This window comes from Manis pentadactyla, chromosome 9 (assembly GCF_030020395.1).
Source record: "Manis pentadactyla isolate mManPen7 chromosome 9, mManPen7.hap1, whole genome shotgun sequence".
NCBI lineage: Eukaryota > Metazoa > Chordata > Mammalia > Pholidota > Manidae > Manis > Manis pentadactyla.
In genome coordinates this window covers 32,063,773-32,091,089 of record NC_080027.1, presented here as the reverse complement: position 1 = coordinate 32,091,089, position 27,317 = coordinate 32,063,773, and the positions used below count along the sequence as shown (strand labels likewise).

The 27,317-nt window shown below is 41.1% G+C and overlaps 1 protein-coding gene and 1 long non-coding RNA gene across 9 annotated transcripts in view; one reads left to right on the top strand and one right to left on the bottom strand.

Moving 5' to 3' along the window:
- Positions 1-288: 288 nt before the first annotated feature.
- On the bottom strand, positions 289-11,269 carry CCDC90B (coiled-coil domain containing 90B). Of its 5 annotated transcripts, none has more exons than XM_057507181.1 (9): positions 10,851-11,269; positions 5,915-6,043; positions 4,762-4,865; positions 4,146-4,247; positions 3,455-3,496; positions 3,290-3,361; positions 3,145-3,191; positions 1,834-1,948; positions 289-819 (listed from the first exon to the last, which is right to left on the bottom strand). In XM_057507181.1, exons 1-8 carry the CDS (start codon positions 10,948-10,950, stop codon positions 1,882-1,884), a joined length of 663 nt encoding a protein of 220 aa, XP_057363164.1. In that variant the 5' UTR covers positions 10,951-11,269; the 3' UTR covers positions 289-819; positions 1,834-1,881. The 5 variants fall into 5 exon arrangements, with proteins under 5 accessions (XP_057363164.1, XP_036751338.1, XP_036751337.1 ...); XM_036895443.2 differs by having other exon boundaries at positions 3,145-3,198; positions 11,210-11,265; XM_036895442.2 differs by having other exon boundaries at positions 3,145-3,198; positions 5,924-6,043; positions 10,851-11,260.
- A 171-nt stretch (positions 11,270-11,440) lies between these two features.
- LOC118917520 (uncharacterized) overlaps positions 11,441-27,317 on the top strand; it is a 115,209-nt gene continuing 99,332 nt past the window's right edge. For all 4 annotated transcript variants that reach the window (XR_005026832.2, XR_005026831.2, XR_005026833.2 and 1 more), the window contains exons 1-2: positions 11,441-11,579; positions 21,190-21,264. This is a non-coding gene — a long non-coding RNA (uncharacterized LOC118917520). The remainder of the gene's footprint in view (positions 11,580-21,189; positions 21,265-27,317) is intronic.

Here is a 27,317-nt window from a genome sequence, read left to right as displayed (position 1 = left end):
CCCATGATTATCTTGAAAGTAGGGATTATATATCAATAGATATTTGCTGAATCATAAAAAAATAGCTTTGTTTATGAATTTGTAATAAATTTAAGCTGGGCTCCTGAGAAGCAGGGATAAATTGGTTTTTGTGAATCAAAATTGTTTTTAAATAAATGTAATAATCAGAGCTTAAGAGTTAGCAACTCTCCAGACTTCATACTGTTATATACTTGTACTAGGGCACACATCATTTTTAAATTGCTTGTTCTTCCCCCCAGTCAAAAAAATCCATCTTTTTATAATACGTTGCTTTTAAAATCCAAACAACTTTATTATTTGGTATGAAAAGGTAATTGTGCAATAGTTATGAGGAAAGCTGAATACAGCATCAGTATGTAGGTTTGGGGAATGTTTTTCAAATTTGATGTAAATACTAAAGACAGTCTATATGGCTTACAGTTGTTCAAGCAAATACAAGAAAACTTTGGTCAGTTTTCTATGAACTATCAAAAGGATAAAGACAAAAGGACATTCCATCTCAAATCTGATAATCAGGCAGCTTTTCAACATAATAAAATAAGGACACATAAAAAACAAAGACAAAATAACATCTTCCCATTCTAAAACGTTTCTTTTAGTCCATATGTACTTTGAATGATCTTGTTGAATTAAGTTCCTGCTGCAACTTTCAATGTTCAAAGTACATGTACTAAAGTCTTGGTGTAGTGGTCTAAGGAATCAATAGTAGCAGCGGTAGAAGCTTAATATAGCAGTTTCACTCCTATTTCCAGATTCTGTAAAATCCCAATGCTATTGCCAGGCAAGTAAACACCGAGGCTGTGAAAAGAAGATGTGCATAATCAATTTACTATATAGAAATACTAGCACAAGGACACAAGATATATATGTGTGTGTGTATTTGCTGAAACACACACATATGTATGGCTATTTGGTACAATATTGTTTTTAATAATAAAAAATTGGGAGCAGAATGTCTTTTAATAGAAGTTTGGATAAATAAGTTATGGCATTTTCATGCTAGGGAATACTATGCTTTCTAGTAAAAAGACTGCCTTGATGAGGAATGATATTCAAGACATTTGGTTAAAGTTTTAAAAGGTGTAGGCCCTACAGTATGTCCTAGTTAATATTTTTAAAATATGTAATGTTTACATACAGAAGAAAAAGCCTAGAAAAATATATGCTACTAATAGTAAATACATATGGGTAAGGAATAGAAGGCTTTCACTTTTACTCTATTGCTTTTGAATTATATAAGTAATTTATAATGAAAATATATTACTTTTTATAAAAATAAAGAAAAAAGAAAAGTACTACTTGACTACAGCCTTCTTCCTAACTCTTTGGTGCCCTGTAACTGGGTCAGGTTATATGGCACTTGAGGAACTCAGCTGTGACAAGTGATCTAATTTGGGGGTAGTATCTGCGCTCTGTCAGTTGGATTCAAGGTAGGAGGTAATTTTTCCCTTTGCTTGCTATGGTTTTTAATGACCTGTATCTATTTTAGTGATCTTTCTGTGTAAGTTCGTTCAAATCCTTATGGAAGAGCTAGCAATAAAAATAAAATTTCCACTTTTTCCCCTTGTGGAATACCCAGTTTATCATTGCATCATTTTGTACTTATGTTTATATATTTCGTTGGTATCCACGTGCTTTTTCCTAGCCATGTAGGTTACAGAGTTGCCTGCGAAACTCATATTCTTCAAGCACTGCAGGGGACCAAGCAATAAAGAAAACCTGTTACAGCTTCTCCTTTTTCCCTTCTCTGTCCCTTGGGAGGTAGGAGCTAACAGGTCTGAAAATCAAATGATAGTAATTCCTTTCTCTTACCTGCAAGATAACGAATTGTCTCAAGCTTGTTAGACTCCATCAGGGTTTTTAAAGAAGCAATTTCAGTGTCAATTTTATTACTGGTTTCTGAAATAATACTTTCGGTTTTGGTATCCTGTAGTAAATAATAAGATAATTACGTTTTGTCCCTGTTTATTATAGACAAAAACATTTACATTAGAAACCTTCAGTTATGGACTAAGTGTGTATAACAAGTCTTAATTGGGAAACACAAAGCACAGTGATATTTAAAAAGGATTATAGGAACATTATGATCTGACAAAAAATATTCCTTTACTTTGATAACTAGAGACTATTTCTTAGGATTACCACATTCTAGGCATAAAGTTAGTTTATTACTATTTTATTATAGTAATATATTTGAGACCTAAACATATAAGAGGATAAACTAAGAAGCAAAAAATTTAGTCACAGTCTTATTTCTCTTAGAAAGAGAGATAAGATGGTATTTACAGGCCAGAAATTAGCTGAGAGAGATTTGCTGATTTCTTTGTTTATCTCCTTTATCTGGCCAAGAAGAAAGACGAGAATAGGATGCTTAAAAGGATAAACGGGGCCTTCCCTTCTACTGAATTATAAGCAAGAGTGACATCTCTTCTGTTAGAATATAGACCAAATGGCTTTTACTCTTAAAGAAAAGGACTAGGCTGAGTCAGAAAGCTGGGTTTTACTAAAGCCATAGAAATTAAGTCATGGTTACAATTTAGGATTACTGAGAGGGTAAACAGTAGTTTTAAGTATGAAGTTTAGAATCCAGGTTCACATTCTGGCTCTACCACTTATTATCTGTGTGATTATAATGTCCCTGTACCTCATTTTCTAAACGGGTAAAATGGGAATAAGACTGCCTGCTTATGAGTCTGATATGAGAGTAAAAAGACAGAAGGAAAGCAAGTACAACTGTAGCTGATATATAAGCACTCAATAAATATTTACTATTTTTTGGTAAAACTTTATGATAATTGTTTAATTGAATCCAGGCACTCATTTAAATACTAATCGTGGATCTTTGCCTCATAAAAATACTTTTGTATATAAAAATAAGGTAGGTAAAAAAAAAAGTATGCTATCTGTAAAGCTTAATTCTGACTCAGAGCTCACAGCTTAGGACTACCACCACCTGGTGGCAGCTTCCCCCAGAAAGCTGCTTAACTATAACAGCTATGAGGAAACCATGGATTCTACAGGGAAAGCTCTTTAAAGTCCCAAACTTTTAAAATGATTCACGGAAGAGTGGTTACACAAGGCATGAGAGCTGTACAAAAGAGAAATTTTTACAGACTGGCTTACTTTTTTGGTAAATTCTGTAGTTGCTTCCATAAGTTTCTTTTCTTGATCTGTAAACTAAAGGATTATGATGCATTAAGCAGGTAAAAAAAGACTAAAAGGAATTAAAGGAGAAGTAACTGAGAAAGTACATTTAAAAGCACATTACCATATCTGATACTCTGCTCCTTTCTAAGTTGATGTCCAGTTTATTATCTGCTCTGATTCTACTAGTTTCATTCTTTAAAGAAAAAAAAAAAAATTAAAAAAGTGATCCTGGGAAATTGGTTCTGAAAATAAGATACTCTGAAGTGGGAAGAAAAGTTTCACTTACTATCAGTTGTTGCTTAACTTGTTCTAATTCAATTTTCATTTTCTAGGTATAAGAAAGATCACATAAAATTGGTAATAAGCCAAAAGCCCTTATTACAACTTCTTAAAAAAATCTGAAACCCTTCATTAGCAAAAACTGGACAATCTATGGATTTCTAATATAGAATTTGACTAAAAATAATGACAAAAAGACTAATATTCATTGTATTTGAAAATAATTATGAATAAAACATTATAAAATTATGTTTTAGTATTCTACTTAAAAATGATATTCTAAATTAAAAAATATTTAAGCTAGTGGATGACAAAACAATTCTGAATTACAAAAACACATTTCTCTTAAGTGACAAAATAATTAGTACAGAATCCAATAAAATGGAAAATGCCATATTACTTAAGCTGAGAACATTATATTGCACTATACTATAAATTTTACATAATATATAGAGATCAAAGATTTTCCCTTTTATGTGACTTCTGTACATGTAAGATACAACTCCTTGTATTTAAGAAACTATGATTTATATACAGAAAGATTAGGTATGCTTAAACATATAGTATGTTATTTATCCAAAAGCTTGTTAATAGTTACTTAATAATCTCATAAAATCAGTATTTGGTCTTATTATCCACCAAGGAGGATACTTGCGAAATGAGCTACTTTATTAATAATACATTGAAACTCATATCACCTGGTTCTCTGCTCTCAGATTTGCAAATTCACTTTTTTCTAGGATGACCATGTCTTTCCTGATGGAGTCCAAATGAGCCATTAGCTGTTGTACTGTTATTTCCTAGAAGGCAAAATCAAAATAACCTAGTGATCTATGGAATGCCATCCCCTAACACAGAATTGTTTTTCATAAAACTTAGGACTTATCATGCTACAAAGGTATAATATAGCTTCACCATGTACAAACAAAAAAACCAAACATATGAAACCTATATATATGAAATACCAAAATGAAAAGGAACAGGAGATTCAAGGGAAAAAGGCCATTTCCCAATGACAAGAAATAAATACCTAGGTCATCTTATTTAGAGAATCCCAATAAAATGTTTATTTAACTTCTAAGAGTTTTTCAACAAATAATTAATTTTTAATACCTACATGGAAAACATTTTGTTGACTTTTATTGCTTTAGCTCTAGACACTGACTTTTACTAAAGGTTTTTTTCCCCCTTTCATCCCTTTGGAGAGAATAAGGGAGATGCAGGGGTGTTTGGGAGGTGGATGGGTAGACAGAGAGGCAGTTATGAAAAAGAGTCTAATGAAACTGTCAGAATTAAAAAAAATGAAAATATCACCTGTTGAGCTTGCGTGACCATTTCCTTATAGATAGTATCCAGGCTCATGTTTGATACGGTGGTTAAGACTGATACAATTGTTTCTGCTTGTGTTTTGTCAAATCCTGTAGGCAGTAAATAGGTATTTATATTTTTTTAAAAGTACACATCCTTATCAGAATAGACAGCTAGAATAACTTTTCCTCATTAAATTGTTTTACTCAAAAAAATGGTTACAACTAAAAATTTGACAGATTTTTGTGAAATTACTCTCTAAAAGCACTCTACAATTTTAATTCCCACTGATCCATTTCCCCACATCTACATCAATACAGAGTATTACTAGTTTTTTGAATGTTTAATTGCTATAAAAATGATATACTATTAATTTATATTCAAATTGATATTTCCTTGGTCCAGCATCTTTCACCTATTTATTGGTTATAGATTTTTCTATGAGCTGTTTATGGCCTTTGTCTACTTTTCAATAAAATTCTGAACTTTTCCTTATTGATTCAAATGAATTCCATGTATATTAAAGCAATAGGCTTATTGTCATGTGTGTTGCTAACACTTTAAATTTTATGGATGATACTTTGATACTTAGATTTAAATTTATTTTTGTAGTTACATCTGTCAGTCTTTATTTTCGTTGCTTTTGAGTTTTACATCTTGGTTCCTCACTCCAAAAGTCTAAAAATATTCTATATTCTTGTATTTTTTTGTATTTTTTTTCGTTTTTTACTTAGCTTTTAACCAATCTGAAATTTGTTCAATAAGGGGAGCTAATATAATTTTTCCATCTTATCTTATCTCAGTTACTGTTCCTTTTCCCAATTTGTAATGCCTTCTTTTTGCTTGCTAAAGCTTGTATGTTGGCTTTATTACTTCCTAAAACATATGTATGTTTCTGAATTCCATTCTATTAGTCAACTTTTCTATTTCTGCAGTATCATATAATTTAAGTTACTCTTTTCATATCTGGTAATTCCTTATGCTTGTTTTTCCTTTTTTGCTATTCTTAAACATATACTTGTATTTCAATGTGAATATTACATTGTATGGATGGCACTTATGTTTATGGTGACTCTTAATTGTTGATAACAGAGATACTGTCTTGACTAGATAATTTATCATTAGTGCTGTTAATTTTCTTCTTTTAAGAGGTACCCACGTTTCTCACCATGAGTTTCCAAGTCCTGAACCAGTGCATGGGTATCAAAAGTTAATTTCCTTTGTTCTAAAGGAGTTATGTCCACTTGCCTCATATTGTATTCTCCCTTGGTTGTGGTGGTGAAGAAGTCTGAAAAGAAAAAGAAAACGTTTTTTTTTTTTCTTGCAGTAACTAACAGAAGCATCACAGTTTAGCTTCTAAAGCATTTTCTCTCATCTATTTACAATACAGTACCACTTAGGAATTCTGTAATTTCAAGCAAGATAACCAACTCCTCTGAGCCCGGCTCTTATTTGAAAAGTCTCTAACATTATTCTGTTTAATATAATAATAAATGTTTCCTTTAGTATTCAGAAGTTTTATTTGTTAACTCAGTCTAAAATAGTAATACATATCAAAAGCTTTGAGTATCGCTACTACATCTGTAATTACTGGAAGAGCATAAACTGCCTCACTCTCCTCAGTGCTTTAGAAGTCTTTCATGGAGCTATGATAATTTTTAATGCCCATGTTCCCATTTAAAGTAGCTTTCTGTACTCCCACTGTCTTACGTACCGTTTATTTCCATCACAGTTCTTAGTTTTCCTGAAATTATCTTATTTATTGTTTTTCTCTCTGAACCAGAATGTAAGCTCATGAGGCCTTGACTGTGTTTTCCATTAGTGTATCTTCAGTACCTGGAAGAGTGCTTGGCAAATACTTGGGTCACAATATTTTATTGTTGAATCAATGAGTTTGATTTTAAATCCTGGTATATTTACTGGTGTCGACACAAAAGCCCTAGGAAAAGTTTCTCATTTTTGAAATAAATATCATGTTTCAATAAATCACCAATTTTTAATCTAGATACAGTGTGGTCCTGTTCCACATATTGCTGATGAATTTTACTAGAAGGTAATTCTCTTTCAGGGAGAACTTCATTATGTATAACATGTATCCACGTACAACTTCATTACTATTACTCTGTATAACTACTAATTGAACACAGGGTACTGTATTAGACACTGTACTTCAGTACTACCAAGGCAAGGTGGTATTATCTACATTTTTAGATAAGAGAACCAAACCTAGGATAGTTATTTTGCTAATGTTGCAGAGTCACTGGCAGAATCAGATTTCAGACCCAGGTCTTCTCACTCCAAAGCTTATGCCTTTATTTTATCACCCCATGTGGTCTCTTTTTTATTAAGATATCTAGGTACTTAAAAAGACAGAGTTGCAAACTGAGGTATTACTTTTCTCCTAGTATAGTGTAGGGCAAATGTGATTCCTTCCTATATCTTTCCAGCCAAAAAACATTTGAGTGCCAGGCAGTGTTAGGTGCAGGGGATGACAAGCATATACCCATAACTGATATCTTAATTATTGACTTTATAGACTAGATGGCAGGAAATAGATGTTTTTAAAAAAATGTAGACATAAACTCTAAATTCAAATGATGAAAGAGTAATGTCTAATCCTTTAGATTAATTTACTCAAATACACAGATAAATTCTGTTTGTAACTAGAGGTAAGAGGAAGCAGATATAAAGGTGGATGGATTTTGAACACACACACACACACACACACATTAGCACAGTGGCCAGCAATCTATCTGAGAGCAAACTAGAAGAGTTAAGCAGTGTGCCTTTGTGTTAGTATTACATCTAACAAAGGAGAGAAAGGGAAATTAGGGGAAAAGAGGAGCAGATTGCAATAACAGTTCCAGTAACAACTGCTTTTAGAATAATGATTGGTACCATTAGTTACCTATCCTTGATTAGAAGTGTTTTATTTGGGAAAAAAAATCAGTGATAGTATTTATATAATGTTACTGTTTTCACATTTATTATCTTTAAAGTCTCATGGATGAGAAAAACTGAGGTTCAGAGGAGCTAATCTGTCTGAGATATTCAGGTCTCAGGGCTAGACATATTAGTACAGTTCCTCTGACTTCAGTCAACAAACATTTGAACACCTTCCACAAAGAGAAGCTTCCTATTCAGTATGAGACAGAGACCAGCTACATTAACACTGCCAGCAAATCTCAGCAGGTGCAGCCTCAGTCTCATGTCCTGCTGTGCTCTCCCAGGCCCTTTGCTCTCAAGGGCTCTTTTTACTTCTACAAGCCGTCTTTTGCCTTCTCATGTCAGGGCCCTTTGCCCAGCCCGTTTAGCTCTTCTTTTCTTTGTCTATTTGCATTTTTCTTTTCAGAGTTCAGTCCAATGTCTCCTCCCCCAGGAAGCCTGCCAAGACTTTTAGGTCAGGTTTTCCTTTTAAGATTTTTCAGAGGATCCTATAATGTTCTGTGCCATACCTCACAATTCACACATTTATGTGATTAACAGTTTAACTTTCCCACACTAGGCCAGGAGTTGAGTCAGCAAACTACCCCCTGCAGGCTACCACCATCTGTTCTTCTAAATAGCTTTACTGCAACACAGCCTTACCCATTCATTTATGTATAATCTATGGCTGCTTACATGGCAGAGTAAGCTGGGAGTATCCTATGGCCTACAAAACCTAAAATATTCACTACTGATTCTTTACAGAAAAATTTTGCCAACCACTGTATTAGACTCTATAATATAAAGTCCATATGAGCAGGACCATTCGTATTCTTGCTCACCACTGGATCCCCAATGCCAGTACAGTTCCAGGCGCTCCACAGATGTTTATTTACCAAATGAAATGAGATTTGCTGTGCTATACATTGTAGATTCAACGGTAAGGCTGTGGTTTTTAATGACGTGCTATCAGGATATGTCCATAAGGGAACATAGGTTCTCACCGAGAATAATCAAGAATGGCTATTTGGAAATGATGCTAGAGTTACAGTAAATCTTAAGGAGGAATTACCCAGGCAGGGGGAACGGAATGAACAAAATTCACCAGAGCATAGGCTGCCTTTGCGATTCCTAGCCTGGGTTATTTACTATGGGGATGAGGAGGGCAGAGAATACACAGGACCTGTGGAACACTTATTCCTTATATGGGCTCAAATAGTCATGTAATCTTTTGCTAAGGCCTCACAATCCTAAGAAGTATGTGTTGACACCCTCTCTAAAAGTAGAATTTGGAGGGCACTCTTCTTTGGAGGAAATAGGAACTGGAAAAGCCATTCGATAGCCATTGTAGGGTGTCATGATCACTGTCCCGACCGTGTCATGAATACTTAAACTCATAAGCACTCTTAAGAATATGTCTTTGCAGGCATATTAATGGATAGAGGAGATGAAGCAACTAGAATCAGTGTTTCCAGTGTAGGGTGGAGTAACAGGTCCTTAATACCTTAAAAGTTCCCAGAATTTACACAAAACCCCAAGTCCTTCCTTTCATTGTTACTTCCTTTGATATGTATCTTATGGTTTTTTTAAAGTGGGAAACAAACTCAGTCCAAAGCCTTTACCAGCAGCATAGAGATACTAAGTTGTGTATCTTGGATTGGAACTCTGGCCTACACTGCACAAGCTGCCTTTGCTGGAAAAGGCCAGATTTTACTTTTGATAAAACATGTAAAATTGTGTCTCATTACATCTGAACTGCAAGTTTTATATTAATTTACTAACATTAGAGCTGCAACAGTTCAGTGACATGCTGGTTATTAATATGTATTTCTACATGCTGGTCTGTTGACATGTGCTTTACTAAATACGTAAGAATTACCAGGATTAATAAATTAAACTAACACAGAAATCTCTGGGCTCCATCCCTGGAAAGTGATTCAGTAGTTCCGAGGTAGGGCCTAAGATCCGTACCCTGCAGTTTCTGATGTTCCGCTAAGTCTGGGAAGTAGAAATGAACTAGGAATCCACCACTCTTGCTAGTAAAACAAGACAAATGACATCACTTTCTTGTGCCTTCTTCTATTCAACTTTAAATAGGGAATTGGACTAGATAATAAAATTGAGATCCATCCATGGGTCAGAGATTAAGGTTTTGTGAATTCCTTAATTACTGGCATTATTAGGCAAGTTTAAACTACTTGTACATATTAGCTGTAAGGGGCTACTTAAGATTTCTCCAAGAACACTCAGATTCAAGTAGGGTAATTCAACAAGTTAGGATATTATCATTTCCTTTTGGTAATGTATTTTAAATATGATAGATACTTCAGTTTACTCTCTAAAAATAACAGCGTTTTCATCTGAATATGTAAACAAACATATCTCTAAAAGTTTACAAAGACAGGATAAAGATTGGGGTGATATCCCAGGCATCAAAAAATGACCTCCTTTGGCACGGTTCACATGGCACTAAAGATTTAAGAGGATGAAGATGCCAGAGGTCAGTATGAAGTGCCTACTCTGTGGGCAGTCTTGAAGAGCTTAAAACTTTGGGAAAAAAAGATTCTGGAAATGTCTCTCAGAATAAAGTCAGATACTGCTAACGGGGGTGCCAGCCAGTTCAACATTTGTAGGTTCCAGCATGTTTTGTTTTTTTAACAGCTTCTATGTGATTGTAGAGTACTGAAAATCACAGCGATAATAAAGCGGACCTGACATGAAACGTATGCTGTAGGCCACCAAATACCTGGACTCGAGGGCAGCACTAAATGACACTAAGTTTGAACAGGCCACGAAAGAAGTCAGGCCTCCCCGAACTCGGAGGACATAAGGTTGCTCCTCTCACACCTACGAGAGGGCGGGGATTATAAACCTCATCCGGTAGAAAGAAGAAAAGGCTCAGATGGCAGCCTGGCGGGGCTCCTAGTGACGGCGCCAGGAGGGAACCCCGGGCCTTCAGAGGCTCGCTCTCCAAAGAGGAGGGCGGTCCTTTTCTCAGTCCTCCCCCTTCCCGCCCAGCTCCGACGGGGCGAGACCCGGCAGCGGGGTCGCCAGCACAGGGTTGGGCTGGGCAGGCGCCCTCGCGTCCCGCTCGCCCGAGCAGGCAGGAGCCACCGGCATCGCCTCTTTAAGGGGCACTCAGGCATCGGTGACACGGAGCCTTTTCTCACCTCTCCGCAGGGTGGGCGAGAAACAGCCGCAGGGACTTGACACGCGGTGGCCCCCGCCGCCTCCAGAACACAGGAGCCGCCAGCCCCACCTACTCCACATGGCTCCGGTTTCTGGGGGCGGGAGGAGGCCGAAGTCTGAAAGAACTACGCTCAGGCTTTCGAGCCCCGCAGTCCCAGCACCCCGAGGATGCTGGGAAATGTAGTTTCCCGCCCGTTACGCGCACTCATCCAGCGCAGACTCGACTCGCGGTCACGCAAAGCCTGGCCTCTTCACCGACGCGCTAGCAGCTCACTAGCATGGCTCAGAGCTGATGCGCCTCTCCCAGCGCCCTTTCCAAACCCGTGCACGCTGTTACCACCCTAACAAAGCGGGATCTTGTCTGAGAAGCTCTCGGCGCCCATTTCGTAGCAATGAGGCACAGCCAGCTGCCACTAAAGCTCGGGTCCGTGAAACACAGACCCTATCCCCGACCGCACAGCAACCTGGGAGCTTACGTCCCCGCCGCTGAGCGTTCCGGGAGATCGCGCACATACCTTCTGGGAACTGTAGTCCAGCGAGCCCGTCATCCTTGAAGCTTCCTGTCCTGCTGCTTCGCCCTCTTCTGCTCAGGAGGACAAACTTTAGTTGATTTAGGCTCTCTCTTCAGGGAAACGGAATTCCTCCGTTTCTAGCGTGGACCCGCTCCTCATCAGTATCCCTCTCAGACTTCACAAACTTTGCTCCATCAGGTAAAACGTTCAGAACACACAGTACTTGTGTGGTTCAAATGTGCTAATATATTCTTTGTAAATCCTTTGTAAAGTGGTACACAATCTTTGAGTTTTAGTGGCTTAATTATTTTTGCAAGGATGTAAACGGTTATCACGGGATTTTCCTACCTGTTTTCAAAACTTTGTGAGGTCAGCTAGGTAACAAGTACCATCTAAGCACGGAGGCACATTAAAAGAACAACGCCGGATTCCTGCCAGCGGGAAAAAAAAAAAAAAGTTTAATCTCACCAGTCAAAAAAAAAAAAGCAAAACATGGAGACATACCATTTTTACCTATTAAAATGAAAAAGAAAAAAGAATTATCAATGCTCATAAATATGCAGTTAGATAGGGTCACTCACAAGGCTGCCAGGAGTGTTAAGTCAGTATAACACATTTAGAAAGCATTTAATAATACGTGCGAAACCCTAAAAACTGAATGGACAGTTTCACTTGTAAGAATCTATCCTAAGAAAAAGTAATCATATCCGTAAACTGAGATTTAAAAAAATTATAATCCTTGCAGTGTTATTTGTAATAGTGAAAAATTGGCAATAATCTAAGTATTCAAGATGATTCAGTAACTTGTAGAAATGTTGCAAGTTGGAATATTATGCAATTATTAAATATTAAAGAAACAAGTGACAGGAATATTCTTGTTATTTATGTAAATATATGTGTATATATATATAAATTAAGGATATATTATATAAGAATATATATAATATGTAAAAATAGATATATATCCCAAGTATGATTATAATTCTATTAAATGATATAATTGATCCCCATTCTGGAGGAGCTCATGGCCTACTTACTGGAAGATACAGACCTGTAAGCAGGACCACAAAATTTGTACTTAGCTTAAATTAAGTGATCTTTAGGAAAAAAAAAGTACCTCTTTATATAGTCATTTGTACTGGCTATAATTTATATTACTATGAAACTCCCCAATACAAATACACAGTGTTGATTAGTCACATGACCAAATCTGGGCCAATCATACTCTCTTTAGAAGAACTGGCAATTGGATTCAGGGATTCTAAATCAACTTCTGAAGCTGGATGCAACTACAGCAAGTGAATTTGGGAGTTGAGACGATCATATTCTGCCAAGTGGGCTGGAGAAGTACAGACAGGCAGATGCAGGGATAGCAGATGGAGGGAGTCCAGATGGTATTCAGCTAATAGATTTAGCCACGCTCTGAGGCCTCCCTAATGCTCCCCTGTGTTTCCAGACTGTCCACTGTTGCTATTATTTACTTAATTAATAAAATTATTTTCCCATAAATTTGTTTTATTTTCCCATAAATGCGTTGAGAGGAACAAAGGAGATAATGCATATAAAATACATAGCACAATACATGTCACATATAAACACCCAATAAACAATAGCTATTTTTATTAATAATGCCCGTTGACTTCACTCAGTGTTGAGAGTAAATTGACCTCTCATGCTTCTGCCTGCCTCTCGTGCCAGGCCTTCTCTGCCTGTTATGGACTCTCTTTAAGGAAGTTTGTGTAATGAATAGCCTTGGGAAATAGAGTCTCCCTCTGAAGCAAAAGTTCTCATGCTTATTGCCTATTATAAAAGATCTGTGTTTTTTTTCTAGTTCAGAGTTCTTCTCTATAATGCAATCCATGGCACACTTAGGGACACACCTGGGCCTATCTGCATCACCTCCCAGGGGCTCAGGGGCAAAGGGAACTAACGCAAATATGCTGATGCTCATGCTACTTGCTCTGCCATGAGTAATTATGTCCTTCTGTCTTTTGTCAGCATTCATGCAACTGTGGCAGGCTAACTTGTTATCATGTGACTAGGGTAAGATCTCAGACCCCTCACAGTTTTGACAGTCATTCTTTGGACTTAAAAATTTTTTTTTTTCAGTTTTACTCATAGAAATATCTGAGTACCAGCTAGGTCTAAGGCTTACTGTTGTGAGGAATGTGAAAAAGCAGAGCTCATTTCAACAACTGTTTGAGTTCATACTATGTGCAAAGATTTCTGCTCTCTGAGAACTTGTAACTTTGAAAATAGAACAAGTATATGGATAGCTTCCATACAAGGCAGTAATAAATTAGTGTCATCTAATTGTTACAGAAAAGAAATCCTTTGGATTCAGTTGAGGGAGATACTTTCTGGTCAGGGTTATCAAGAAGAAATAAGATTTGAGCCCTGTTTTTAAGGGTTTTTGGTAGGTAGAGATTGTAGGGATGAGGTCTGGGTGGGAGACTGGAGTAAGCAAGGACACCTTGGTGATCTCCATAGTCCTTCCCACCTTGGGGCCTTTGTAGGTGCTGTTTACTTAAGTTGGAGCACTTCTTCCTCCTCTTTACCTGGTTCATTCCTTCCTATCCTTCAGATCTCAGTTGAAATGCCTCTTTGTTATGAACTCCTATAGCAACCTAACATTCCATGTCACTGCACTTATTTATATCCTCCGTGGTGGTAGAGACACATCCATCATTGTTTTTCCAACAACTGGCCTAATACCTAGCCCATAATGAGTTTTTGGTAAATGTGTTGAATGAATGAATACATGCTCAAAATATAGTCATAGTTTGCTGTGGAAGTAATCTGGAAGATTGTGTGGAATTGGGGGAGAAAAAACTGAGAAAAAGAATAATAAAAAAGACCAAGGAATTTGGGTTTCATACAGTACACTCTCAGATTTCTAAAGTCTTAGGGCCCAAACTAATAAAAGCCAGTTAGAGTGCCTTTCCAGCAAATAGTATTTGCTATTCACTAGTACAGACTAAATGAATCATTTCTCCCTTCAATGTCTGATGAGGTGGCCCGACTGGGAGAAAGGCTCTGTCTCTGAAAGCAGCCTCAAAGGCCAACAGGGCAGCAGGGAAGTGTGTCTTGGGTTTTAATTGTGAAGGACTACTTTTATTATGTTTTTACGCTTATTGGTCCCAAATTTAAATATATCTTACCTCTTTACCAACCAAATGTATATGAAGCCCTTACTTATTTTTCTGTTTTCAATTATTTCAAGACATAGATAATTTAGTGAGTGGGAAATAAGCAGTGCTGACCCAGCACCAACCTGATAAATTCCAACTGAAGGCAAAGATTCTTGTGAATTTCTCTGGTGGTTTACAGTTTCATTTCCGGTGATGGTACAACTTCCTTAGGCATTTGAAGTGCCAGGCCCCTCTAGAGGACCCCAGCAGTCATTCTTTCCTCTTATGCCTGGAGGACTGGGGGTCCAGGTTGGACATAATTGCATGAGATGACCAGTGGCCCTCCAGCTCTGTGAATGTAATTCTGGTGATGCCAAGGAGAAAGGATGCAGCCTGGACCACTCCCCTTGGTCAGTCCATTTCTCTTGGAATAGGTGATGTGAAAAAAATCTCGGTGTATTTTTTAAAGCAGGTAAATGAGGCAGTGAGAGTGAGATGGGACCCAATGGGCTGTTTCTTTCCCTTCCTGCTTACTTGGAGCTCTCAGACACTAGAGGGAGTATGTGGACAGAACAATGGCCAATCCTTTGCCCCTACTTCTGCAACTAATTTTATGTTTTTTGTGTAATCCTTGAATCACAGGTGCCCATTGTCACAATAGTTTTGTGTTATTTTACGTTACTATCATGCTTTCCATGGCTTGAATGTGACCACCAACCCCTATTCCCTAAAAATCTGGGGAAAATTTTTTTTCCTGATTGTACTAGGGTGTGGGCAATGATATCCATTGACAAGTTTCCTGATTACAGTGAATCAAAGGAAAGAATGATTAAAAGAAAAGAAGAAAAAACAACTATTAAAACATTATGCACTTTGCAATGTTGTACCATATCTGACAGTGTCTTTCACAATCATAACTACTCCTTACTGAGCACTGTCTATGGTGCCGGGCAATGCTAAGCCACGAAGATGCAGACATAACACACAGTTCTGCCCTTGGGTTACTGTCAGTCTAATTGTAATCAGTACTGCGATGAAGGAAAGTGCAGGCTGCCAAGGAATGTGTAAGAAAGGCTTATACTAAAAGCAGGGAGCGCTAGGAAGGCTTTCATTTGGAAAAACGAGGAAAAAAGTAGTTTAGTTAAATGGATTTGGTGCAGTTGTTTGCAAAAAGCAACAGCACTTGGCAAAGTCAGAAGTACGTGTGAGACAGCCTGGTTAATTTGAGAGAGTGGCTGGAGCAATGGGTTGATGCTGGAGCAATTCAGAAGTGAGGTTGAAAAGGGACCGACTTTCAGGGTGTCTGACTTCATCCACAGGTGAAGAGGAATTGCTGAAGAGTTAGGCTGGGGAGTAGCCCTGAAAACAAAGGGTCTTTGCCTGCCCTTTACTCAGTCCTCTTGTCTGGACTTCCGGGAGTCAGGGCCATGTATTTCCTGTAAGTCCCCTATCCTAAATACTGACCTGGAGGTCCTTGGAGAGCCTCCTTCCTGGCCAGCTGTGATCCCTTGCCCACCTGGCAGAGTCCACAGCTTCAGCGTCAAGGTGCCTGAGCACCGCTCACTGTACAGCTTTGCTGCCTCGGATGTTGACGGGACCTGCCTGGAAAATAGGATTTCAGTGTCCTCTCACATTTGGGGCCCAATTTCTGCATTGGGGTGTAGAAGAACTGGCAAATTTCACAAAAGCCTCACCATGGCCTGTGTCCTCCTTTCACCAACCATGGAATGGAACCTTCTTCCTGGCAGAACTCATGATACTTAGGGCTGCTTTACCTCTTCATACAACCTTGTTCATATACATTATCTCCTTTAAGATCCTTAGCAACTTCCAGGAGTTCCTATTGCTCCTATTTTACAGATGGGAAACCTGAGGTTCAGAAGGCTGAGATGACCTGTCCCAGGTCACAGAGCAAGTAAGTGGTGAAGATCAGAACTGAATATGCTGTACTTGGTTCAGAGAAATCAACTGTCCCTCTTGCACCACTGATTTTCACTGGACACAGGCCAGAGGTCGTGTAATCATGGCTGCTCTCATTCTCCAACAGGCTGTTCCACATCTTTTTTCGTTTGTTTAAGAGTAAAATATCTAGTGCAAGGGTAGCAAATAGGTTTCACCTTTATGACAAGTCCCTGTGATTAACTGCTCAGAACACGTCATCAAGTTGTGTGAGGCCACATCCTGGTGTAGTAGGAAAGAATGTCACTGTTGACTGGCAATGTCTGCTACAGACATGGGAGAGGGAGAGGGCAGCACATAGGCCATTTCTAATACATCAAGATCATGTGTTTCCCTTGGGTTTCCACAATCCTGCACTAGTCATGACATGTCCACTGATACCCAAAACCCACCTTGCTCAATTTCTCTTATTCCTTCCCTTCCCTGCCCATTTACTAATAGCTTCAGTTTACCGGGCAGGTAATGGGTGCTAGGTATTTTGCATATCTTGTTGCCAGTTCTCACAACAATCTTACAAGGTAAGCAGGAAAGGGGGAGCCTGCTTATTAGCTAAGGGGTTTTACTTTGGAGTGATGGAAATATTTTGGAACTAGACAGAGATAGTGGCTGTATAACATTGTGAATGTACTAAAACACTACTGAACTGTTCACCTTAAAATAGTTGATTTTAAGATAGGTGAATTTCACCTCAACAATTTTTACAAAAAGAAAGAGGCTGTTATAGAAGGAACATTTTGTGGATATTTCCATTGGCATATTAGGAATAATGACCACTAGAGCCATAAAAATACTGATATAGTAATTCTATCAGCATTTAAGGCATGAACTTGGAACAACTACAGAAAGACTGAGAATTCTCGAGAACTCAAGACTAGGAGGTGAACATGAAAGGCAGGTATATGTGGAACATGGGCCTTGTTGAGCCCTGAAAAGGATCATAATGCAGAAATAGGATGATAAATAAAGAACTTCTAGATAGGAAGAGGGCAGAAAGGTTTCTTTAAACATAGTTAGCTAAGGATCAAAGGATTTGACCATTCCTGAAGCTAACTTCCCATCCCACAGTGGTTATATCTGGTTTTATGTATACTTAAATAATTTTCACTGTAATCTGAATATAGTTTATTCCATAGGTTAGGTTTGTTTATTCCCAATTTTTTGCAGCCATGATAGGATTCCAAACCTTGTTATCATGCTTAGAACGTTGTGATGTCCAGAATGGGCAGACCAGTTATGCAGCTTACAGATACAAAAGGTGATCTGAATATGGCTTTTTCTGTATTCAAGGCCTTAATAGAAACACTGCGTTGCCTCCTTGCTTAAATGGATGCCAGGGTGTCAGCATGGTGTCTGACAAGACAGCCAGCTCTTAAAAGGATGGGCACAGGCAAAGGGCTTAATTCCTCTGGTTTAAATTATCCAGACAATTGCTTTGGCTCACCCCTAAATTTAGCAGCACAGCACAAAGGAGAAATTTCAGAATTTACGTCCTTTTGGAAAGGTAGGCACTGGAAGACATTTACATCTGGATCTGATATATGAAGCCCGTGGCCATGGAACATAAGCATTTTTTTCACAGAAAGTTCCAAAAAGAGGAAGAAATCTTAACCAATCTTGCCTACAAAATGAACAAACTGTAATTATCACATTTAAGGGTAATTGTTCCAATTGTACCAGAATGGGATGCTCCAGCCCTCTTTTCTTTTGCTGACACAAATAGAATTGCTATGAAGATGGAACTGTGCTTCCAGAACAGCTTGCTTTGAGCTTGTTCTTTTTATAGCGAGCCTGGGGTTGGGGAGAGGCGCTGCTTGGGCCGGCCCTATCAGGTCTGCCGGGGCGTCAGCCTCTGCAGCTCTTCACTCTTCACAGCCACGTCCTTTGATACCCACCTGCAGCCACAGGCCAAGACCCAGAGCGACACCAACATCGACATAAGGCAGTAGGACTTGAACCATTCCTGCCAGGCCAGGTCCTAGGACTTGGACAGGGGCCTCATAGTTGTCAGGTAGGCCACAGGGCAGGTGAAGTGGGAAGTCTGTCCTGAGATGTTTTCAGGGAGGTGTGGTGAAGGCAATAGTGCTTCAATAATGGGGCCCCCAGGGGAGGAAGAAAGGAAGGAAGAGAAGGAGGGAGGTAGGGAGGGAAGAAAATACCATATACTGAGCAACTGCTTTGTTCTAGGTACTAGGCAAGACATTTTCTCATGTCATTTCAGTTAGGTAGCAGAGTCCCAGGTGGTTGAAGCACAGTGGACAGAAATGATGGGGACACAGTATTTGGGAGTCAGCCAGGTGAGCAGTCCCCACCTGGGAGTGCTAAGGTTTTGAGCTTCTGTCTTCGGCTTGCTTTCTCTGGAGAAGGGAGATACAAAAACCAGTCAGGGTAGCAGGAAGCAAAGCAGGCGCTGGTCCTGAGAACTGCTTGTGAGCGATAGGGTGAGCTTAGGTTCAATGGTGGTAGGGTTGGGAGAATACACGGGAGCCCAGGAATTCATTTTTCTCCCTGTAGGTGTAGATCGCCATGGGCAGGGGCATGGTAAGAAATGCAGCAGGACCCTGAAGGGCCTTATACATTGCACAGATAAGCCTTGACCTTCTCCAAGGGCTCTAGAGGTATATTTTAAGGATATGATTTCATTTGTAATTGAAATCTCACTTTGGCTGCCCTGTTCAGATGCGAAGAGTAATAATACAGAGTGAGGAAGTTGTTGGTAGACACCATGCTATGTGCGGGGTAGGTACTGTCTTTGTCAGGAATTTTTTGGTTGCTAGTGACAGAAACTCACCTTGAGAACCGAGGATGTCTTGGTTGCACACACATCCTTTTCTACAGGCCCAGGGTATAATGGTTCCAGATGCAGTCTAGAACAACAGGAACAAGGGCTTGAACATGACCAGACCTCTTGCTGTTTCTTATTTTTACTCCCTTCTGCTTGCTAGCTCTGCAAGGTAGAGCAGTGTTTATGACGATCTCTGTTGAGCCAGATGACCATAGGCTTTGTTACTTACTACTGTATGACACAGAAAACAAGTTACTCAACGTTGCTTTGCCTCAGTTTTCTCATTTATAGACAAGAATAATATTATTTACCTCCTGAGATTATGAGGACTCAGTGAATTAATGCATACAAAGGGCTTTGCATAATGTTATGTAGGGGCTCAAAAAGTGTTAGCTGTTATTACTGTTGTTCTGTTGCAGTCTGTCTTTTTCCATATGGTAGGAAGATAGTGTGTGACAGCTCTGAAATTTTACATCTGACTTTGGCCACCAGAGAGAGACAGAGTTTTCTCTGGTTCCAAGTCCAAACATCCAAAGGGAAAAAATTCACAGGCTAGCTTGAATTCACCTCTACTCCTGGACCTGTCAGTATAGTCAGCTGGACAAGTGCCATGATCACTGTTGGATCTCTGGTTCTGTGGGTAGCTACAGGGACCACCATGACAAAGTCCCTGGCCAGTCCAGGGAAGAAGGTGCGATCCCTGTCTCCCCCAGGTGATGAGTGCTGAGATGGAGGCATTCACCAAGTCCTGCAGATTTTCATATTTCAGAGGATATATCCCAAGACTTCTGGGACCTCTGCAATTGAGGAATTCTCTATAGCTTCATATTCTCCCACAGAATTCAAAAATATATAAGAGCAATATTGTGATCCCAGCAGGCTTGATGAGTAGATGTGAAAAGAAGTATGGAAATACAGTGCCTGGCTCATGGGTGCTTGGTCAGCTCTCTGGGCCCAAGGCCTCAAGCTCCTATCTGACAATTGGTGCTGAGCCCTGGTTTCACATTAGCAGTGCTTCAGTCCTGCCGCCTGGGTCCCTGGCCATCCTGCTACACAGCCTTCCTCTTTTCCCTAGTTTGAGTCTGGCTTGCCTCTCCTGATTCACCCAGACCCTTCTGCTAGGGTTCAGGGAAAGATTCTAATTTCTTACTAACCCCTGCTTCTCTAATGGACTGATGTAAAGGTGAGGGTGGAAATAGGAAGTGCCACCTTCTCTGTCCTCTTCACCCTTCCGTGTTTGCTTATACCAAATCTTCTTACCACCCTCTTGAGTTGGTGACATTTCCTGCCTGCACACCAAGCTCACAGCAGCTGTGATTCAAATTCTCTCTTCAACAAAATTCCAAATTATGTCTTGAACGCTATGGCAGTTTGAAAATGTTCAAAATGGAGATTATAAATCTGTACATGTCAAAGGTCTGTCGTACAGGTGTGGCAAAGTTACTCCTGTCTCTAGGGATCAGTTGAAGGCTTTTTGGTGTAAGGGGCATTCATTTGACTCGTGGAGGATGAGTAGGATTTTGACAAGGCAGGAGAGCAGTATAGATGGTTAGATGGGGGAAGGCACAGGGAGGATGGGGAAGCCCATGTTTTGGGAATGGTGGAAGTTAGATGTGCCCAAGCCTCAGAGTGAATGGAGAGATTAGTAGCAGATAAAGTTGGAATAGGACAAAGTCCTTGGACTCTCCAAGACAAGCAGCATTCTTTACCCCAGCAGCCATGTGTGGGTAAGATTTTGAGGGTCCTTTGCACTGTTGTAAGCAATGAGTGCAAGTCGTTATTGTGAAGAAACCAGGAAGTGTTGGTGGGGCACGTGTGTGTTTTGTTGCCCTTCTGGAAGTCACCCAACAATGGTGAGCAAGTCTTGTTTGCTTATGGCAGATCTAAAGACCCCTCAGCTCATAAAACGTTTACTCATCTTTGTTTTATTTTCCAGAAGATGCTCCGAGCAGTGCTCAATGAACACTTGTTGAATGGAGAGTAGCTGCCTTCCGAGTGAGCTCCCCAGAACGTAAATATGTCCCATGTAAAACCTCTTGGATTCCCCATCTCTGACGGATAAATTATTTGATTGCACAATTAGTTGCCTCACTAGACTATAAACTCCAGGAAGGCAGGGACTAGGTTCCATTCCTGTCAATAATTCCAGCATGTCGAGTCACGATGAAGCATATGGGAATTTGAGTTTGGGGAATAGCTTTGGAATGTGGAAGGCCAGGAGCAATCTGAGAGGGTGTGAGGGGGGTCAGTGTTTGTAATTAGAAAGAACAGCATCTGTTCATCTGGTTGACATAAAGGGGTTTATGAAAAAGTGTTTATGGCTCACAGAATTGGTGAATTGGTGGGAGGGCCGAAGAAACAGATCGAACCTGAGCATGCAGGAATGACTCCCCAAAAGCCACCTGCTTTTGATCAGGAAGCTGCTATGCTTCCTGGGTTGCCACCTGCACCCAGATCAGGAAGCTGCGATGACAGCTGTTGTCTGTGATCCCAAAGCAGTTAGACTCTGTTTTACCCCCCACCCCAAATTGATGCCTCGTACTTTGTTTCTTCCCCATGCCACTCCATTCTGAATTTAAGTCTCAGATCAATGTGTCTGATTAGAGAAACTCAATCACATTCAGAACTTGGGTGAACAGAAGTGTGGGAAGCTGTGTTCTTAGTTTGCAGCCACTGGAGAGTACCGTCGAGGGGCCTGTGCAGGCCGCTCCGCCATGTCTGTTCCAGTGGGGCTGCTGGCAAGGCTGCCAGCGTGGGCGTTAGGCCCAGGGGACCACACTCCCTCATGCACTCAGTGGACGTTCCTCAGAGCCTACGATGTTTAGGGCCTGGGCCAGGAGAGGGACAGAGGCACAGTTCCTGCTCTTGGGACACTGAGAGCCTGAAGGAGTAATACAGAGATGGCCAACGAAACTCTCTGCCTGCCTGCCTGCCTCTGGACAAGGCCAGCTCCAGAGACTGCCGAGGAGGAGGCACCCCCAGACCTGCCCGCTGGAGGACGAGGGGTGAGGGTCCTGCCAGTGAAGGAGGTGGGCCCACCAGCATGAGACTGAACTGTCCAGGCAAAGCCCCATCCACGAAGATTCCCAGAGCTGGAAGGGCCTGGGAGGCCAGCTAGTCCAGCAGGGGTGGTGGCAGAGGCTTCCTCCTCTCCAGCTTCTCTGAAGAGGGACTGAAATTATTTTTAGTTTTATCCAGCCTTTTGGTTTGTTTTTTAGTTTTCAGGTTCTCATTTTATGGGTCAATATGTGGCAGGTTGCCTCCCAGATAAAATATGCAAACAGGTGTAAGAATAGAAAATTAAGTAACAGCAAGTTTAAAAACGTTAGTGAAATCAGGACATATAGGAATCATAAGAGCTTGGTTCCCCAGTGCAGCTCAGTAAATGTGCCAGATATTTGACGCTGTGGACACATTTATGAGGCTGCACTCTAGGTCTTCTGAAGGACATAAAATAGGAAAATAATCACAGAAAGAAGAGGCAAAGAGGAAGAATGACTTCCTTTGTAGTAATGGAGCTCAAATTGCTCCTACTTCGTTTATTTTGTCTCATTGATAACAGTAGGGGTTGGTGGGCCCACATCTGAGTCTGGGTCTGGGCTCTGCTCCTGATGGAGCCAAGCCCTGAGCTAAGGCAGCTGCAGCTCAGTGCACTTGCCACATGCTGTGCCAACTCCACGAGCTACCAGCGGTGTGTGAGGGCCTGCCCTCCAGCCTCCTGGGCACTGAACATGGTGTGAGGACAAGAGAACAGGGCGTTTACTGAAGAGATGTGGTAATAAGGAAAGTAGATGCATGACCCCAGCCCTGGAAGGGTGGAAGACAAGGCATCACTTCAGGGGGTGGGGGTGGGGGTTCCTTTGTATAATCAGCCATAAAGGGTCACGGACGGGAGTACATTCAGGCCAGGACCCCAGGAGCAGGATTTTGTGCGCTTTAATGCTGCACTACCGTGGTGACCTTCCTTTGTTTCTCTTTGTAAGTCTTTGCATCAGTCCAGGTCCCAGCAGGAAATGGCTGGCATTTCTCAGCTGGCAGTCTTGAAGCAATTTTTAAGTGAAGAGATTATTTGCAAAAGTGTGGGCAGAGATAAGGAGCCCACGAGGAGACCCCAGAAAGTAGCGAGAACAGGAGGCCATTATCAGTCTTGGGCCTATAGGTGCAAGAAGAGGAGATGTTGGTTTTGGGGCCTGGCTGAAAGCTGCTGCTGTTCAAGGGCTGCCTGATGGGAACTGTGGCCATAGGGCAGACATTGCTGCAACTTGGGGGTGGGAAGATTAAATTCAGTGACCTTTCTCTCCGGTCTCCAGTCTCCTGACAGTTGCCCCATTGGCTGAACGTGAACCCAGCTGGCAGCTAGAGGGTGAAGAACCCCAGTGAAGTACTCATGGAGGTCAGCCCCTGGGAGACCAGAGGGAAGAGTGGAGAAGGATCAAGGGTGGGAATGAGGGCAAGCAGAGAATAGCCAACACAGCACTGTTGCTCCTTCTCCCTCTAGCAGGTGTCTGATTCTTTCACTGCTCTTCAACCAAGCTGGAGAGAGGGAGAATCAGACTGGCTCAGTTAATTACTGTTGGCCATGTTTGGGTAGAGCTTTTCTCTACAGGTTGCTGGCCAGCCTTGGGTTGCCCTTGAGTATTTGAACCTTGCTTCCAAATGTTTCTGGCCAGAGGAGGAAGGACAGGCCTGGAGGTGTTAGAGGAGGCAGTTAGACACAAGCAGGAGAAAGGAGCCTGCCCGTCACCAATGAGGACTCCTCCCTGGCCAACCCCTAAGCCCTTCTTAGTTCTCAGGTCCATAGTCAAGGACACCTAGCCTATCAGGAGGCCCAGACAGTCAGGGACACCTAGATTGTCAAGAGGCCCTGGACAACAGGGCCTTCCCTGAATACAGGGCATGCACAAGGTCCAAAAGTAATTCCACCTCATTAAAGTAACATCTAAATCTAATTAGCATTGTGGTTTGGCCCCCCAAGGCCCACCCTGCCTTCACTTAGGTACTTATGGGTAAGGTGCCCAGGGAACTGTGAAAAAAGGTTATATAACCTAGAGCTGTCAATCAACCTATCAATCAAAGGACCTAAAACACAGGGCAGGACTTCCTGCCAGCTTAAGAAAATATAAAAGTCAACCCAACTCTAATAGCGGGGCTGTTTCTGGTTTGCAGACAGCCCACTTTCCTGTCTCTAGTGTACTTTTTGCTTAGCCCAATAGAGCCCTTGCTGCTTTTTTTCCCCCTTTCTTTCTGGTCTCTTGACTGAATTCTTCCCTTCGAGAAGACAAAAATTGGGGAGACACAACACATTCCACTGGTAATAGAGGCTCAGAGTCTGACCGTTTCCCTTGGTGGGAAGTGTGAGCAAGGCAGTTTCCCTCAGGACTGGCTGCAGTAAACTGGACCTGTCACCTTCACAGAGCTACTATCAGTGTGTGAGGGGCTGACTCATGGCCACACAGCCCTCCCAGAGGGTTCCAGACTTGTGTGGTTGTGGCCAACCTCACTTGTGGTACCTGTTAGAAATGCTTTTGGCTGCAAATGTCAGCCTGGCCTGGATGGCTGGTTTGGTGTCTGGCCCAGGCTGGGTAGTCTCTGTGTCCTAAGTCTCAAAAAAAATGTACCTCTTCTCAGAAGTCCTTTGGAGCTCTTCCAAATACAACCCAACCCATGGACTCTGGGATTAGTCAACAAGCATATGTGGTCCTCTAGTCCAAGATTCATCTTGTTCTTCTCTTACCTCCCTCACAGTTTCTCACATAGTGTGGATGCAGGATACTTTCAAGATCATTTCAATACAAAGAATCTACTGACTACTTACTGTGTATCATTTATGCCCTGCTGGGCCTGGCAACTCAAAGATAAATAAGACCTGTTCCCTGTCTTTGAGGAGCTCCCCAGCCTGTGGGAGGAGACAGAAGATTGACAAATACAGTGTGTTAAGTGCTGTGATAGAGCCAAGCAATGGGAACTCTGTAGCACAGGAAAAGGGGACCCTCCCAGCCTAGGGGTTCAGGGAAGGTTTGTCGGGAAATGCAATGTTGTATTGGGTCTAGAGGAATAAGTAGGACTGGCTGGTGTAAAAGGTCAGGCAGCTTATTCTAGGCAAAGAGAAAAATATGAACAGGGGTGTGGAATAATAGTGAGGATGGTGGTAATAAGAGCTAAATGTCTTCAGTGTTTCTCATACACCAGGCTCTGTTCTAAGAACTACACATGTATTACATCATCTAGTTCTTACAAAATCCCTATGAGATAAGGGCTATATTATTTTAATTTAATAGTTAATTAATTCACAGAAGGTCACAGAACTAGATGTAGCAGAGCAGGATAAGGGAGGCAAGGGCCTTAAATGCCGTGCCAAGGAACTTGAATTTTATTCTTTGCTTGGTGAGGACAGCAGTGCACTTTCAGGAGAGCTGGTTCCCGATCACATGTGCAATTCGGAGCGCTCTCTGTGGTTGTAGTGTAGACCATGAAGAGAGGAGAGATTAGCAATAGGGCTGTTACATTCTCCAGAGCTGGCTCCAGGTGAGAGCGGCTGAGGGCTCACTTTCGATCCCATCTCTTCCCCTGATGAGCTGAAACCCAGTCCTCCTTTTTGGAATAGATAAGCTGTGTTGTCCATTCTTTATCAATAATACCAGGAGCCCAGAAGGGGAAGGGCAACAGCAATTGTATGAGTGCCCATGCACTGGTCCTCCGGGTAAGTCACTGGGGAGACTCACCAGTCCTTGCAGCTGCCTCATTCTCACCACCTCATGTAGGAAGAGTACTGCTACAGATCACTCATGTCTGAATGCATTTTACTGGACCAGGGAGGGGGAGTGTCCACTGGGTTGAACCATTTAAAGGTGAGAGCTTGCATGAGGCTGGTTTCTTGGGATACTCTTCCTTCCAGAGCATTGGCTTTCTCTCAGGGTATGCTGCAGCCATCTCTCTCTTACTCAGTTGTGCTCCTTTAGCATCTTGCTCCATACTGTGTGAGGATGCGACAGGCCACCCCTTTACTGCACCAGCCTGTGAAGCTTTACCTGTGAACCAGCTTTACCACAGGCAGAACTGCAAAGGCCCTCTTGCTCTGGCTGCTGTGCATGCAGGCTCTTTTGTTTGCCTGTGCTATTTTGCATTGTCTGTCCACCCTACCTGAGGTGTAAGATCTGGGGTTCTTGTGTGGGCTGACAGGGAGGGGGCAAAGGAGACTATCTAGTCAGCTGCAAACCCACGATCCAGGCCTTGCAAAGGAGTGCTCCACGTGGCCCAGTCTGCATTGGTGCTCCTGACCTCATAGTAGCAAAGTGCTTACTTGCTCCACACTTAAATTTCCCACAGGAGCCTTGTGGGTTGGGAGGATGGGATACTGCTTGCCAACATTTGCTTTGATAGGTGCTTGAAAATACACACCTTTTCTCACTTACTCCTCACAAAATCTCTGCAACTAAGTTTTCTCATTCCTACTTTACAGATGAGGAAACTGAGGCTTAGGGAAATTGAAGAATTTTCTCTGGGTCTTATAGCTGATTGCTGTCAGAACTGGGATCAGAGGTCTCTTAGATCCTCTACACCATGGCCAGCAAATGAAATAAGTAAAGCAAGATGTTCTCAAGTTGCTGTTTGGGAAATTATTCCCGACAAGATATTACCCTGGATGTCCTTTTCATAATTTTATCTTATTCTGGTAAAAACAGCACAGATTTATAATTTCAAGTGCAAGATCTGTTCCCAAATGAAAATAGCCTGGACATCTTTTTATACAAATATATATGCATCCCTCATGAACTGTTTTTACCAGCCTCCAGATATGTTTTTACCAGCCTCCAGATCCTGGAGTAATGTGATTTTAGGACAGTTGTTTTTGGCAACAGTTGCTGTTGAAATAAATACATTATTGCTATTTTAAAATTCCTTTTAATAAAATTCCTTAGTCAAAGCAAAGATTCACTAACTGAATTTTCCTGCAGAGGTTTTAGATATTTTTGTAGTTGCAGCCTCCCAGAGTACAACAATACCCTGAGCACATCGGAGTATAATCATCGTATGTTCTCTCAGCTAATGTGGGGGAAAAAAACC